Source organism: Pavona decussata, unplaced genomic scaffold (assembly GCF_977016875.1).
Source record: "Pavona decussata unplaced genomic scaffold, jaPavDecu1.1 SCAFFOLD_6, whole genome shotgun sequence".
Taxonomy (NCBI): Eukaryota; Metazoa; Cnidaria; class Anthozoa; order Scleractinia; family Agariciidae; genus Pavona; species Pavona decussata.
Window position 1 is genome coordinate 4,745,001 of NW_028145430.1, and position 17,500 is coordinate 4,762,500.

General features: G+C 38.5%; 2 protein-coding genes and 1 long non-coding RNA gene across 3 annotated transcripts in view; all 3 read right to left on the reverse strand.

Annotated features, from left to right (window-relative positions):
• The window catches only part of LOC146489319 (uncharacterized), a 9,642-nt gene extending 6,199 nt beyond the window's left edge, over window positions 1-3,443 (reverse strand). The window contains exon 1 of the mRNA XM_085107670.1: window positions 1-3,443. This exon is cut by the window's left edge and continues 4,845 nt beyond it. Within this exon, the coding sequence (XP_084963796.1) occupies window positions 1-263 (263 nt within the window). The 5' untranslated portion in view covers window positions 264-3,443.
• A 36-nt stretch (window positions 3,444-3,479) lies between these two features.
• Window positions 3,480-15,203, reverse strand: LOC146489320 (uncharacterized). The gene is made up of 4 exons (XR_014864267.1): window positions 15,069-15,203; window positions 4,837-4,932; window positions 4,213-4,284; window positions 3,480-3,974 (listed from the first exon to the last, which is right to left on the reverse strand). It is a non-coding gene; the product is annotated as an uncharacterized LOC146489320 (long non-coding RNA).
• Window positions 15,204-16,598: 1,395 nt separating this feature from the next.
• Window positions 16,599-17,500, reverse strand: part of LOC146489321 (MAPK/MAK/MRK overlapping kinase-like) — a 33,099-nt gene continuing 32,197 nt past the window's right edge. The window contains exon 15 of the mRNA XM_085107859.1: window positions 16,599-17,500. This exon is cut by the window's right edge and continues 1,132 nt beyond it. The gene's annotated coding sequence lies outside the window, so the exon portion shown is untranslated.

Sequence of the window (17,500 nt, forward strand, 5' to 3'; positions counted from 1 at the left end):
GGAAAGTTAGAGATTATATGATCTATAAGTGTGCTCGTCTTCTCTGTTGTCCTGGTTGGTTTATGTACATGCTGATGTAAGTTTAATGAAGATAATATGTCTTGGTATTGGCTGGTTGTAGGTTTATTTGGTCCGAGTAAATCTATGTTGATGTCTCCTGCCACAACTATAAGACCATCCCAGGTTGCAGTTAGGTAACCAAGGAGGCTCTCAAAACGCTCTAGCCATTCCGCTGAGGTCAGCATTCTTTCCGAGCGATACATTGTTCCTAAAAGAAGCTTGCTATGTTTATTTCTACCGGGAAATTCAAGCCACAGATGTTCAAGGTCAGGTTCTTTGGCCTCGATGTCACTTCTGCATTTAAAGGTCAAAGTTTCCTTTATGTAAGCTCCCACACCTCCACCTCTGATGGAATTATGGCTTCTAAATTCGCAATTATAACCCGGTATGGTCACATACAAAACAAGAAAAGATACGTTTATTTTTTGTGATTGTTTTAGAAATGGGTATAAACTCTACAAGTCCCACATTGTCCTTGATGTCGTGACAAGTTATTACGTTTCACCCACTAAAAATAAAATCGAACGAATCCACAAAAAGCTCATTTGTCCTGAACATTTCACCGATAACATAGGAAAGAAAATACTTCTGTTCTGCTCTTAAACGATGACTTTCCAACAAGATGAGTTGTTCAAAAAAGATAATAGTTTTGGGACGGCCACGGGTTTCGTTGCGGAAATTCATGGCAGCTTTCCCGGGAAAGTCGCCACGGGATCTCAGTCATTTGCCACAAAGCGAATTTTCTTTTTAACCTAAATGATTAGTGAAAAGAATAGTTTTCTTATTTTTAACCGAAACATTTTTATAAAAATTACCTAAACAGACCTTAATCTTAATTACTTACTTTTCCATTGAAAAACATGAAAAATTCGGCGGCTTTGGCCTTGTTTCTCATGGCGCGAAAACTTTGATGGGTTTCATATGACAACATGCGTTTTTTTTTTTTTTTTCGCACGCTTTGGCTAAAAATTAGCGAATTCGCTGATCATCAGCAGTATAGCGGCAATGTTTTGTTGAAGAAAAGATGGATGAAGATATTTCTAATTCATAAAAGATGATTTACATCGTTGACAGTATTGATCTACCATAGTTTGTAATTTGTAATTCCAAATTTAAACTCTGTCTAAAGAATTAAGTATACAGAGTTCAAACGAAATAGTGTTTTGCAAAGCTTACATAATGCTTTGAATTGAACTTCAATGAGATAGTTTTAGGTTAATCAGATTATCCTTGGTATATGTGTACTATTTATTTTTAAAAAATAGTTTTGCACTGCTTCTGTAAGTGTGAATTAAATAATATTTGACTTGTTACAAAAAACAGTCTGTTTAATTTTTAATAATTAACTGACTGATTTATTAATTTGGGTGACCAACTAGGAGGCCCAGGCACCCCAGCTAAAATGTTTGGGAGCCCGAAGGGCTCCCCGAAATTTTTGATTTGGGCGACCATCTTTTAGGCCTGGGCACCCAAGTTAAAATGCTTGGGAGCCCGAAGGGCGTCCTGAAATTTTCCTTAGAGCACAGCCTTGTATTGTGAGGAGAATTTGCATGTGTGTCACTATCTGGGCTTAAATGGTTAAGGGAACTATCCCAAATTACTAGAAGTAATTTTTAAATAAATAAATAGTCTGCTCAAAGGAGTCAACAGATATAATAGCAGTCGGTTCATGTTAATTGCATAGGAGTTGGCTCCCAGTGGTCCATGCCAAAGGTAAATGTGACCATTTCTTTTGACCAATACTTTAGATACTGGTAATAAAGATATAGAGTAAAATACTACAATAATTATTTATCTTGCATCAAAAATTTAGGCTGTTACCTACAGAAAATGGGCAATTCCAGAAAATATCCATACCCAACAACGGACGGCTTCCATGTTTTAACCCCCCCCTTGCCTTCGGAAATTCCAAAATGCGTTACCCTCCCATGCCCTCAGAATTCCATAATCGTGAACCCCCCCTCCCCTTCAGAATTTCCGGTTTTTCTGGGAAGTACATTTTCGACTTTAGCAACGCCTATATGAACAAATGAACATGAATTTATGCCTCCTCAGGGCTGTGATCTGGCGGCGCTAGGCGACAAGCTTTACTCTTCAGCGACAAGAAAAACCTACCGCTAGTGGCCAGGCTGTGAAATTTTCTTTTTAAGTCCGAATTTGGCTATAATAAGAAACACCATTTACGGCAGTTTTACTCCTCTTTGTTTTCTTGTGCCATTCAACTCCTTTACGAAAAGAAGGAAACTAGAACAACGCATTGGATGAAAACAAAAATTATTTCTTTTCACCCCTTCTTTTATACACGCACAAAATCCATAGAATGTCTGGGATCCCAGGACTCCTCGCATGCTTCAGTCGGCTTCAGTTTCTGAACCAAAAATTCAATTAAATTGTATTTGTGAATCCAGGCGCTATCAAGAGAAAACTTGTGGTTTCAATTACCACATTACGAATACCTAGTCTTAACTATTTCAAACTCTTATAGCGAGGAAGAAGAAAACCCATTGTCAACAACATTGAAAACAACTTTATGCAAATTTATCAGTGATATGTAATGCGCGTCTTGAATGTTTGATTCCACGTGCCCGAGTCCCTCACGAGTAAACATACATCGTTGCCGTTTTGTAATTATCTACTTTATTTACAAAATGTTACTGAAAAAAGTAGCAGTCATTAACTGGGTTAAACCCTCACACAAGAGCAGCCTTCCAATCGATCGACTCTTACGCCGGAGCACGTGGACAAGATTGCGGCTTTTTCGCGGAATGTAACACAATCGCTTCTGAAATATCTTTGCTGCGCACGCAGTACGCTGCGCAAGATTATAGTTGATTGTACTTGAATCTTTCGAATGAAAACTTCGGAAAAAGCATTTCCTAATTAAAAAACGTACAACGTGTACGGTAGAATTTGACAAGGAACCGGGGAAACTTCAACGTGGCCGCTCGCTTGCCTTTGAGCAGACTTTGTTTACATCTTCGGCGTAGCGTTACAAATTTGCATAAATATTATCGAGTTCATAGAATTTCAAAAGGCGATCTCACGTTTTCTTCATTTCAAATTGTAACCGTGTCTTACTCTCAAAGATGACTGGAATACCTGTCCACTAAACCCAGTAATAAACAGTGAAGGAAGCGAAACTAAAAGATTGCGACTTTTTCGGCCGCTGTTTCACAAGCTGAGAATGGAAACACGCGCGATCGCTACCAGTACGCTGCACATAATTATGCTTGATCGTACTTAAATCTTTCGAATCAAAACTTTGAAAACAACATTTCCTTGATTAAAAAACGCGCAATAGCCCCCCCCCCCCCCCCCATGCCCTCAGAATTCCATAATCGTGAACCCCCCCTCCCCTTCGGAAATCCTAAAAGCCGTCCGTGGTATGGTATGGATATTTTCTGGAATCGCCCAATTTGATGGAGCCCCGTGAGGCCAGAAGCTGTGAAGTTCAAGCCCAATCTGTGAAATGTTAGAAGCTAGAGTAAAACATTTAGGTGGCCAGAAAAATTACTTTGGACCTCAAGCAATCTGACTCCTGTAAGCTAACAGCCTTGATCATCAGAAAGGCACTGGACAAACATAATATACTTTCACGTGTGGAATATTTAAAATATTTACTTGAGACATTTTTGGCTGTTGAGGCCTCAAAAACAGCCAAAAGTGTCAACAAATTTCTTTGATGTAGTTAGCAAATACCCAGAGCGTTGTCATCTGTCTCAACGTGCACTAAATCCAGCTCTTCATTAGTTGATTGAGGTTCAGCTCAAGCTGTGAGAGTACAGTTGTATCCAGGAGTGGCAGTTGGCTGCAAGGGTGTAGAATTGTAGATGATGCAGTCCCAATTTGGTATGATGTTTTCTCTTTCCAAATCATCAGTTATGTTTTGGTTGGCCTTCCAAAAACTTGTCCCGCTGAAAATGATGTCATAAAAAAAGAATGCAATCAAAGGTCACAGAAATTAACTCCATTTTTTGTCAAAATAAGATTGTGGTTGTTGTGGTGTCTCTTTCCTGAGAGCATGTTTTCCATTTCTTATAACCCTACAATATATGTTTGAGATAACCTTGAAGGAACAAGATCAAAAGACAAGCTTGAATTTAGGAAAAAATATTACTGTGTTTGGTGATACATTAGTGACCTTTTCCTTACCACATGCTTTTCACTGACTGGTTATCATTTGTTAAAGAGCATCTGACAACTGTTCCTGGTTGCTGTTAGTGACTGTGGAAAAAGTACAAAAATTTAAGTTCTATACCAGCTATAACACGTAAGCTCTCTTCAGGAGTTGAAAGAAGGGCAAAACTAATGTTATGTACAAGTATTCACCACTTCCTCTCTAAAGCTTTTAAGTCTTTCATGAGGCCTTGAGCATCTTTGCGTTATTTCTAGGACTTTTTAAGTTTTATTTTAATAAGGGACAACTAACAGGAGTCCGGCTACAAAAATCAGGTGTCATTTACACAGAGCACAAGAATGAAATTCTGCATAGAGGGAAAATTTGTAAAGTTATTCAATGTCCAGAATCATGCTTGTTTCTAAACTCTAGAACACGGGGAAATTTGAAGAAAAAAATACCATTTGACAAGTCATTAAGGTATTTAATGTGGAAGTTGAAGGCCGTTTACATTCATCTCAGTTTCATGATATATAAATTCCTTTGTGCAAGCAACAAAAGGAAGGTAAATTTCCACACCTCTTCAATACAGCATCCTACAGAAATGTCTATTTTGCAGTAATGTTATGACAGCTACACCCCAGTCAAAGGTCACTTACATGCATGAGGCATTTTCTTTCTTTCTGGAGGATCCCCTTTTGGACTTCTTCTTTGGATGTCAGCCTTCTTCAGTTGTTACTAGTTGAGAGACAAACCTTAAAAAGCACTTATGAGTGAACACAAACCAAAACACTTGGCAACGTTGAAATTAAAGAAACTAAACATATTACACTGACAATACAAAAAGGAGATGAACTCCTTCATGGGGGTCTCTATCATATCATTTTAATTTTAATCACTGTGACAGATTGCTTTCAAAACCAGTCTAACAAAGCAATGTAAACTTCTTGTATTAAATTTTAAATTTATTAAGTGGAATTCATAATAATCAAACTGTTCCGTCCTGTATTCTCACTGCCAAGACATTCGCCAGTTAATTATTACTTTCCAAAAACGACCATATATTGCCAACTATTTTGTGGTTGTTTTACTTCAAACTGGAAAATGTTTCACCACAGGTTTCATCAGCTATTAAAAAAATATCCATGTTTTAGCGTCAATGTTATATAGAAAAGTTCAATATCTCTTTCTTTAAAAATTCTCATTCAAAACCAGTCTAACAAAGCAATCTACACTTAAGTAAAAGGCTCGTTGTTCCTGTAGAAAGCGAATTCATTCAGTTCTCACCGGCGAATTTTCAGACTAAACACTGCATACTGAAAAAGTGAAAAACCAAGGCTTTATTGCCTGAGAAAAGTGACGTTTAAAAATAAAATCAAAGCACCTAAACCCAGAAATGGGAAGAATGACCCACAGCACTAGAACTCTTGTTGTGAACTATGGACTTGCCAAAGCGGGAATAGATGCGCAATGAGAACCAGTGTCTCTTCATTAACATCACAAGCCACAGACAGTAAAAGGCTCTCTGGTCCTGCAAACAGTGGTCAGGGATTTGTCATGGTATACAATGCTCATTGTAGGTACAACTCTGTGGATGCGCGGTGGTGTAGTGGTAAGGGTGTCAAACTTTTACTTGGAGGGTCGGTGGTTCATGGCCAGGTTGGTCTCTTCATTGCTCTGTTGTTTCCTAAGACAAGAAACTTTGCTCCACATTGTCTCTCTTCACCCAGGTGTATAAATGGGTACAGGCAATATACCGCTGGTTGTAACCCTGCGATGGCCTAGCATCCCGTCCAGGGGGGAATAGCAATACTCCTACTTGCAGCATTGAAAAAAATCTCCATGTCTCATTCTCAATGTCATATCACAACTTAATGTTTAATACTTCACAATTTTATAGAATCAACTCTGCATGCTGAATGAGTGCAAAATGCTCCACTGCCTGAAGAAAGGGGTGTTTTATAAGAATAATTGTCCAAACCCAGGATTAGGAAGAATGGCCTACAGCATTTACATTTCTTGTAGTCAGCTGTAGACACGCCAAGGCGGGGAGGGACAAAAATGAGTAATGTTCACTATTTTCAACATCCCAAACCGCAGCCAGTATAAGGCTCTCTGTTCCTGTATAAAGGGCATTCAGTCAGTTCTCACAGGCCAATTTCTACATTGAACATGGCATACTAAAAAGGTGGAAAAGTTTTCCTGCCTGAGGAAAGGAATGTTAAAAAAAAAGACCTAAACCCAGAGTTGGGTAGAATGGCCCACAGCAATTACAACTCTTGTTGTGATGTACGCACTCGTCCAAGGCGGGTATAGATGCACAATGAGAAACATTCTCTATTCTTTAGCATCCCAATCTGCAGCCAGTAAAAAGGCTCTGACTCTTTTTGGAATGTTAGATATGTTTGGCCCCATTCATGAAGTAAAGCCATCAGAACAAAATTTGGAGAAAAGAGCCTGCATACTTCATAATTACATCCACAACAGCTTCCCTAGCTTTTGCGTTAGGAAATTTGAAGCTTTTCCTGCTCTGCTTCTACCTTAGATCAATTGTGCTCCACTTTGACAATGTCTTCTTTGAGGGACACATTACACATCATGCCAGTAAGGGTTGCCACATGGAAATGTTGACAGGTGTTCATATTAATTACATTCAGAGCTGATTATTTGTTGATATGATGATTTTAGTGTGGGCCCATTAAAACTCTAGAAATGTTTCCAAGTTTTGTTAAACTTACAAATGAGCACCGCCTGCAAATAGCGAGCTAATCTAGGCAGGCGGTGCAAGAATTGATGCAGATTTTTGTTGCAAATGCTGATGCCCTCTGTAGATGGAAGAACTGGTGAGGCAACAGATTACAGACAGGAAAGTGAGTTCATGTAAACTCTTGTAGATGCTCAAAAATTGTGGACTGACATGAAACCTAATGCTTTGGATTTAACACCTTAGGTGTGGTTTGGTCTATTGCCAGTAGCTAGAAACAGTGTATAGAACATCATAGGTTTGATTCTCATCAGAAACCTAGACGTTTGTGACTACTGCCTTTGAGGTAAATAGACACTATGTCACCATGTGTGAAAGTAAGTTGGGTGGTCAATTTTCTGATTGTATTCAGAACTGTTGGGATCGAATCAGAAAACTAACTGTAACAGTTAAACAAGTCGGATGTGAACACACGGTTTTATTATAAAATAAAACGGCTTACAGATTTGTCCTAAATTGTTTTTCCCTTTGCAATAAGGATACATCCCCGTGGAACCCAGAATGGAAAGAAATCCCTGAAGAATGGCCAATCAATGAAGTAGAGGAAATGGAGATCTTAAAAGCTATGAAAATACATTTTGTGATGGGATTTGAAAGAGTCTACTTTCTGCTCTAACCTTGAAATCAAACCTTGGACTTGAAAGGATTTTACAAGAACCGGGAAATTACAGCGGCAAAAAAAAAATTTTGTTTTAAATGTTGATATCCTTTTTAACAGCAGTCAAAATTCAGCCAAAATTCTTTAACTTCTGTAATCTGCCTCACAAAGCCATCTGAGTGCAAAAATTAAACGTGCTTTTCCACACACGAAATAAAATCCCAAGCTGTTTTACTCTTTAAAGCATAGGTATTGATTATTTGAATGACATTTTTGGCTGGAATAGCTTTCATTATTCTTTCGTTGTTGATTCGTGTTTACATTTCAGAAAGGGACATTTCAACATTGACAATTTCCATATTAAAGCCACTAGAAATTTGGTATAAGCTTGCAGAGACAATTTTGGATAACAAATTTTACAACTGAAGTCATTCTAGATTTTCTTCATTACTTTGTTCTTTTGAGATCAGCTTATTATATTTTCTTGTGATCAGCAGTTGCCGTAACGTGACCGACATTATAGCCAAGATGAATCATAAACTTAACCTGGTTCTGACTAGGGTGGCACAAATTGACAAGCATAAAAGAACAGCAAAAGCAGTTGAAGAAAGTAAATATTGATCTTCAAAAAAAGCTTTTGCGTTTGTTCATGGGTCCATCGAAGCTTTGACTGAACGAGTTGACACTCAAGCAAAGACCAATTCTGAGCTCAGGAGAAAGGTGTGGACAACCTGACAGAAAGTGTGAACTTTAACAAGGAACAAGCAATTTAATTAGAAAGCCACAGTTGGAGAAACAGTTTAATATTTCATGGCATTTCAGAAGAAAGAAATGAATCCAGTGCCAAGACTGAATCACTGCTTTACTCCTTTCTAGAAGACAACCTGAAGTAGAAGACGGGATTGACAGAATATCGACAGAACGTGCACGTGGTTTTGGTAAACATAACACAAATGGCGAGGGGCTACATCCAGTCATAGCAAAGTTTAGTTTCTACAAGAATACAAACTCACATTAACTAGTGCCCATACTCTCGCTGGAACAGACTTTCAGTTTGGATTTTAAGTCTTTCTTCTACGAGCTGTTACTACAGCTGTTACTATAGGTTACCTGCCACATTAATCGACCTGATTTCTAAGAAACAGGCCACAAACTATTCAACCCGGACTTGCGCTTCTTTAATTGTTCCACGCTTCAACACGCGTTACATGAAAGACTCTGTCGCGTTTAGAGGCTCAGTCCTGTGGAATGCAGTGACCAACAACTGTAGTGCCCTGACAAATAACATTCCTTATCGTGATCTCAGGCTAAAGCTTAAATCTCAAGCTAATTTTAATGAATTCAGCTTTAAGATAACGTCTGCATCCACTTGTAATTTTAGAAAAGATGACTTTGTATATACTTAATTTTATGCTCATGATTTCATATTTGTAAGCGTTAATTTAGTTCAAACATTTTGTCTGTATATACCCCTTGTTTTTAGCTTCTTTAGTTTACTTGTGATTAGTTAATTGCAAACGACCCCACAAGCTCATGTAGCTTTAATACTCATCGTTTTAAAATAAAGGCTATCTATCTATCTATCTATCTATCTATCTATCTATCTATCTATCTATCTATCTATCTATCTATCTATCTATCTATCTATCTATCTATCTATCTATCTATCTATCTATCTATCTATCTATCTATCTATCTATCTATCTATCTATCTATCTATCTATCTATCTATCTACAGGTTTTCCAAACATTCACCAAATTTGCAAAGTGGTAATTTCCAACCCGATGTGCAGCAACGAAACTTACAGGGCAAAACAAAAACTGAAAAAATGTACTTTAAAATTACTGATTATTCAATAAAACTCACTAGTAGCGAAGCAAAAATTTTCCAAAAAAAACTTGAAAGTAAAAATGTGATCCTTCCATAACATGGCTGAATTTGATCTTCTCGCTAGAGCACGTGTTTTTTTTTACACAATAGTGTGCAGGCGTCAAGTTTCATCAACGAAAATAGAAAGGAAAACAGACAAAAAGCTTTCCTAAATGAAAAATTTATCAGTAAGTCTTTTTTCAAGCCAGAGGAAAAAAATGCATATAGTTCTTAATGCGAGACGAGATACATTTAAGTGATTTGAAAGAACTACAAGTCCATTTCGAAGCAAATTTATCTACATGTGCAGAGCATGTTTTTTGAAAATTTGGCAAGAAGAATTAGTCAATTAGACTAGCACTTCAGCACTACTTCACAATCAAATCTGTTATTTTCGGATAGTTCAATTCCCAGAAGAACTTGAGAATTACACAGAAAGTCAGTGATTTAAGATGTCTGCTCGCTAGTTGGATTGGTAAAACTGCAATTTGTCCTTAAAGCATAATTTTCCCGTTATTTCTTGGTTTTTAAACGTGGAAACCGTTGGGTACTCCTTTGTAGTTCCTCTTTCAATTTATCGTTTTAAAAAGGTATGTTTCCTTTGGAAAATATGAAAATCGGCAACTAAAAATGTAGGGGTCTGACCCATGCGGCAACAAAACTGAAATATGAGATCACCCTGACTAGACAAAAAGCTATTTTGTCTTATATAAAAGCATGTGAGAAAAGTTACATAACACCTTCCCAGTCGGTCTTGTGCACGCTGGTCTTCTTGCTGGCGCTGCTCTTCTGCTGCTGATGTGGCCTTCCTAAACAGTCACAACAGTCAACAGTCCCCATAAAATGACATTCTCACATTGTTTTACTGGCTGGCATTTAAAATGGTGTATTCCTGGATATGTCCATTGGAACGGGTGACCACAGAGCACCATCGATCTTCAAATTGTTCATTGGTAATACCCACAAGAAGAACATATGTTCACCCAGCTATATCAATAAGGCCAGTAAGGCAACTCTAGATCTATAAAACCTGCTTCAGTTGGGGTGACCCCCACCCCCCCCCCCCCCCTGTGCTGCCTGAAGGAATGAGTGGTCTTGGGGTTCCAAGGAAAGCCACAGTATACCATGTCCTACCTTGCTTCCCTACCCCACCCTACAGACCCCAGGTTTCAAAGTGCCTAAGTCTCTGACAAATCTCTCCTGACTTGGATCAATCCTAACTGGAGTCCTGGTACCGTCCCTGAAATGGGAAATCAATTTGAGTCATGTGCATACAGAAAGCAAGGATTAAAATTAGTGCATGAACATGAACATAAGTAAGAGGTCAGGATGAGCATTACAAAAAGAGAAGGCCTAGGCATGCTTAAGTTGGCTTTAGCGATAGCAAAAGAACAAGGTTATAGAAAGGTTTAGTATTATGGTGAAGGTTAGGACACAAATTAATCACCTCAGGAACAGACTCGTATCCAGTGGCTATATATGTGTTTTATGGGGTGAGAAGATTGGACAAGAGGATAGATTGAGGTGCGTGGGGTGTCATAGGAAGAGGCGCCTCTTCCCGTGACACCCCGCGCGCCTCAATTCATCGTCGTTAAGTTAGTCGTAAGTTATTGTAAGCACTGTAACGTGTGTGTTTAAAAAAAAATACAAAAAAAAGGAAAAAAGACTGGGTACGAGTCTGCTTCAGGAGCTGTACAACTACTTAGAATAATATCAATATTGAATTTCTACATTGGATCAGAGAAATATTTACTCTTGCTCTGCTTTTTCAGTGAAAGCTTGGTTTAGAAAGGGGAGAAGAAGTGATGTGTTCCCTTTGTTGGCCTTCATTTCTGTATACAGTGGCCCTCAACCATTGCACTTGGAGCAATGAAATGACTCTGTACCACTTTACGATCTCTAGTAGACTTTACGAACATTGTACAGATTGCTTGTGACACAGGACAGAACAGAAGGATTCTGTGAGGTTCCGGTTACTACTCAGTGTCTGTGTGACCGGCTCCAGGGGTGGTACTGCCACTGAATGAAAAGAACAGTAAGTTCTTTCTCTGAAATGTGATGATGAACTGTTCCATGACCAATGAATCCTCTTGTCCAGCAGAGCTCTGGACAATCTTCCGGATCTTGATGCATTGCAGAAGGTGCGTAGTAAGCTAAACAATGACTGAATCAGAACTCCAGCAGTTCCAGACTGTGATGCTCAACATTAACAATAGTAACCATCCCCAGAGTGGTTAGACATTCACAACAGCACCTACTCGATCCTGTCACAGTCATCAGCAGCCTTTCCTGAGGGGAGAGAAGAAACTTCTAAAGGACTCCCCGAAAGGAGAACACTGAACTTTGTAACCGTTCCGGTCCAATTCATTTTGAAGTAAAGGATGGGGTTGTGGTTAGTCAGGACTACAATTAGGAAGTTAGCGTTAGAAGTTATGGTCAATGTTATGGCTATTGCTAGGTTATTGGGTACCCATGGTTAGATTATCTAATCTAAAGGTCAATGGTCCTAACTGTTATCCTAACTAACTACACTCCCACACCCAACTGCAGAATTTAGAGAACTAGAACGGTTACAAAGTTCAGTGTTTTCCTTGCAGGATGTCCCCAAGAAGCCTCTTCTGTCCTCTAAGGAGAGGCTGCTGGTGACTATGACGGGATCAAGCAAGTGCTGTTGTGAATGCCTCTCAACAGCACTGGGAATGGTAACTGACGCAAAATGTTCAGCATCAAAGTCTGGAACTGCTAGAGTTGTGACTTGGTCATTGCTCAGCTGACTGCTTGCCTCCTGCAGTGCATCAAGATGTGGAAGATTGACCAGAGCTTTGCTGGCCAGGAGGATTCATGGGTAATGGAACAGCTCATCATCACGAGCCATAGAAGGAACTTACTGTTCTCTTCATCAGGTGGCAGCACGACTCCTGGAACAGATGACAAAGTTACTGCGCAGTACCCAGATCCTCACAGAATCTTTCTGTCCAATCCTGTGTAACAAGCAATCTGTCCAGTGTTTGTGAAGTCTCCCAGAGATTGTTGAGTGGTGCAGAGTTGTTTCGTTGCTACAAGTGTAACAGATGATGGCATGTCCTGTCAACTGTCCAGTACAGTAAGGGTGAGGAAAGGAATACTAGACCCACTAGACTAAGGCTAAGAGAATGCAGGCAAGAGGAAATATTTTTTGCCTCTTTCCAATGAAAGAAATGTCAACAGTGATACCATCCCTTGGGACCCTTAGCCAGAACTGAGCCAAGGCAAAGAGAGGTTGGTCGGAGACTTGGGTGCTTCAAGACCCAAGGTCTGTGGGGAAGAGAAGAGATGTGAGGTAGGGCGTGGCACATTGCAGTTTCCCATGATAACCCAGGATAGCTCATTCTTCCAGGAGGCACGCCCATCCCCCACCCCTCCCCACCCAACTGAAGCAGGTTTCATAGATAAAGGATTTGCCTTTGTAAGCCATTCATGCATTTGTTGCCATATTCTCAGAGAAGTGGACCAGGCTACGTGTGGAGTAATTGGTGGCTTTTCAGCACATTTCTATAAGAATAGAGGGAGGATATAAAGGGCTGGTGGCATAACATACTTCAGGTTCCAGACAAATATTCTGCAACATTCAATCGGAGCTGGTTTGCCATGACAGTAGAAAGGGTTAGGTCTTCCCAAAAAAGGACAATATTTACGCCTTTAATTTGCCATCCATAAGGCTATAAGTCATATCTTAAAGCATAAGCATCTTTGGCAGAATTAACCCTTTAACAAGAACCCTTTCACAATCAAGTGTAGGTTTCCCTCTGTCATTTGGATTTTAGTCTAGAGTTTCCTGGGTTGTTTTTTGTTTCTTCCCCTCTCCTGTATATAATAGCTAAGTGAACAAATGCTCTTCATTCCTCCAACCTCCACATGGAAATCACCAATGAGCATCATAATGAAACAAATGTTCACATCAGGTGCAATTGTGCAAGATGTGTGATGGTGCCTGGAAAATGCATTTCTTTGATAGCCATTAACCCACAGCATTGCTAGTAAGGGTCACAACTATTTAAACCAATCGTAGCAGAATGCTCATTATAAAACCTTGATGTTGCAGGGGATAGTGTCTGTATATGTTTGAATTTACCAACCAGGCAACACATTTGTTGGAAGTGTGAAGCTCACTCCAACATGCAGCTCCAAACCTGAAAGGCAATCAGCTGGCCTGACAGTTCTTCACCTCTTTCTTTTCAAAATGATATGAGGTCAGAAAAATGTATCAGTGCCACAAGGATAACCTTAAGCTAGTAGCAGCAAGAATAAATGTAAACTTAACCAAGCTTAAAATTTGCAATCATTCTCTGTTCACCAGCATCTTGCACTTTAACTTTTAACACTACTGATCCTAGTTGCATGCAGGATGTGTGTGATCTATGCATACATGATTTTCATTTCTTTATGCTAGCCAACAGAACCCATGCTGATTCTCAAATGGGATATAATAAATAATATTAATAATTGGACTAATTGTGTTTAAATTATTTTCATTGACTGATTGGAAACAAACGGCCTAATACGTTTTATGACCAGTGCTCGCTGTTTTAATCTTTTCAAGGTTACAGCCTAAGAAAACTGAAAGTTAGGAGCCCAAGCCCCATGCTGTGAGCCAGAATTTATTTTAGCTCTTTAGTCTTTATAAAAGACTCACTGACAGTCCAAGGCACCGCTTTGTCATAAACGTGATGTAGAGTTCAACTGGAAATGTCATGCAAAGAGTGAATAAACAAAATAAAACATAACATCAGTAAACATGTAACGTTTTTTATGGCTACTGCCTTCTTTGAAGGTCAGTTGCTACTATGCTACCTTGTTGTGCAAAAGTCCATAAATCAGAAGCTTTAGGAATTGCAGAATTTACCCAATGTTGGGTCCAGTTCACCACGACAGGTTGATGAGATCTCAGTCAACTTTACTTATACGGAAGATCATTGTATTCAATTCAAAATGGCTGCCGTGTCTTTCATGCGTGGCAATTTGTGGTTCTTGAAAGGAAACACAGGTTTTCAATACTGTAAATCAAAAGAACAACTTCTAAGGAACACTCGGCTGCTTAAAAAGAGGAAATCAGTGATTTCATAGCGAAGAAATTCCTGTTCGAGATTTTGTGTCAAGGCGAAACATGTGCGATCGTAAACAAGATCTGCAAATCATCACGTGAGCTGTAGACATTCTCAGAAATTTTTGCGTTCTCTGGGAATCCACTCTACAAAATACTACAGGTTTGAATGTGAATTTCACCCTGCTTTCTGTTAAATTGATCGATTTGTCATATTTCAAATAGCTTTGGTGAAATTACCGAAAAACGTACTCAGTTTAAGACAGTTGAGAAATTGTGCTTTAGTGACTCGCAGTTTGCTCGGTCGGCTTCATTCCAGGCGAAAATTGAACGAATTTGCTTTTCAAGCAAGAACACAGGTCTGTCTGAATAAGTTTTTCAATTAAGAAAGCGTATTGTTACATTTTCTTCGAGTAAGAATGTTTTCTTGACTCTTTCTAAGTGGAACCAACTGACTATATTCTGGAACGATCTGACTTGATTGTGGAACGATCTTACTTGGAACGATCGGACCCCCATGCACTGAGCACACAAGTATATCCACAAGTATTTGAAAATAACCAGACTTAATATACGTACCTGTGTGTGTCCAAGAAGTGTTTCAAACCAACAAACAGATGGTAAAAGCCAGCGAATATGGAAAAAAGAACATGTAAAAACAACTGCAACTGAACATCAACCGCCAACATTACATTAGTTCCAACATTAGTTCCCGCGTCAGTTCCCGCTTTTTTCAGCCACGCTGCCGAGCTGCCGAGCCTCCTAGACTGACTAATCTCGTCCCCAGCGCCCGTGCACCTCTTAGGCCTGTAAACCTTAAGATCGCACAGCTACAAACGGTTATTTTTCCCAATATTTTGGTCAGACAAAACCAACATTCTTCAGGGGCCGCAAAAAAGCTAAGTAAAAATTAGAAATAAACGGTTACAATGTTTAAAATGAAACTAATGAATAGTTGAGATATGATTGGTTGATAAACACAGAAAGCAGAAACGTGTGTAGAAGCTATGACAAGATTATAGAGATACAGACAGATTAAGTCTCATCGCGTCTGTTCATCCTCTTGGGTTCAACAGTCTTGGAAATTAAAAATGCTTTCCCAGCTTTCCCAATGCCGTCTCTTTTGAAGTTGATGAGCTCCAGCGGAGTGAGTTCTACCGCATGTTGTTGACTGAATGGCTCGGAAGAGTAAAATGATCTGAAATCGGCGATGGATTGACCAATCTGACGTTGTTTAATGGCTTCTTTGATTGCACATTTGTGTTCACCAAATCTGTCGTTGAGATGTTGTTTAGTCTCTTCTACGTTTTGTAACTTAGCTCGTTGACAAATATCACATTTTTTCTTCCAGAGGTATTCCCTCTCCTTGTAAACAGACCATTTGTCCATGAATGGTTAAATAGAAGATATTACACGGCGCCGCGAAGATATGAATTTTATTTTCGAGTGGTAAAAACAACCAGTAAAATGTTGTTTTTTGATTTAACACAAGAAAATAAAATTCATATCTTGAAGCCACCATGTAATTTTCTTTTTATTATAGAGACAAATCTATTGCTCACTTAATTATCACCGACTGTTCACATAGACAACCGAGAATAACGTCATCAGTGATCTTATTGGTGAGGAAAATAGAAAATACGCCACTCGGGTCCAAGATGTAGTTTTGTATGAATAAGATCTGTTATTTTGTTTGGGCCGGAACAGTAGATTTTTCTGCTGGTGAATAGACCCCATCTGGTTTTCAGTCTGCGAAACACCTTTCCGTTCACGAAAATAGTATTTGACCCTTTTAAGGTATTTTAATACTGCGGAATATCAATATGACTCTTTTAAGACGAATTCTAAGGGAGCCTGCAAGGGTCGCGAGGGTGTCCGCTTTATACAGGTTTGACTGTAAATCTTTGGTGGATGGAAGTGGAGGTTCTTGTGAGAGCATAATTTGTGGACTCGAGCAAGCAGGTCTCGGAGGTTTAACGGCGGTTTAACGAGAACTGACACATCCATTAGGAGAAGAGTGTAGTGAACTTAAAAGCTTGATGTAAGACCAGTAACAAATTATAGGCCGTGACCTGTCAAAAGAGGAAGGGGTCATGTCTGGAAAGCTAATTAAGATACACACTCTTTTTATTCATTTTCATTCATAATCACACTGTTCACATTGGTCTAGTAAATATCTTAAAAAATATTTACAGTGTCACTATACATTCTAATTACATTACCAAATTTGTGACCAAATGGAGAAACCTTTCGGACAATTTTTTTTATTCAAAATAAATAATTTATCATTATCAGATCACAGTGACATTGAATCCTATAACAAAATCAGTTTAGCTGTTAATTCTTTCCTGTTAATTTAATACATTCACTTGAAGATTTATTTGGCAAAGAACACATCTAAATTAAAAAAAAAAAAAGATGAAGCCTGGGAGATGTCACAAAATCAAAATAATTTACAATTTTATGAGAAGTTCCAGTCAACTATCACCAATTTTAATTTTTTGTTTGTCATACAAAAGAGAAACACAAAACTCAATTAACAGCTTTCAGTATCATGAAATTTCCAGGAATGTTACAATGAAAATAGGGGCATGTGCCTTTTTTTAAGTCAAGGGTTACTACTGAGCCACCAGCTACATTGTTTTCTCAATTTGTAAATCATTTTAATTTAATTACTTATTAAAAATTATGTTTTAACATCATTCAACAAAAGAAGATAAAAAATTTCCTATCATAAAAATATCTTACGTACAGTATGACATCTTTCTTTAAAAAAGCACCTGGCTTTCTTTGCTAATTAAAATGTCTTGTATATTGAAGTAAGCAAACAGAGTAATTTACAAAAAATGAAATAGTTTGACACAAATTAAAATATTGTTTTTTGGACTACACGAAAATATGAGTGTTTTGTAAAGACTATTTCCCTTATCACTGTACATATTTACACACTTATCAGATTTAAAAATTCAAAGAAAAATAAATAACACAAGAACCGCTCGACCACTTGTGGG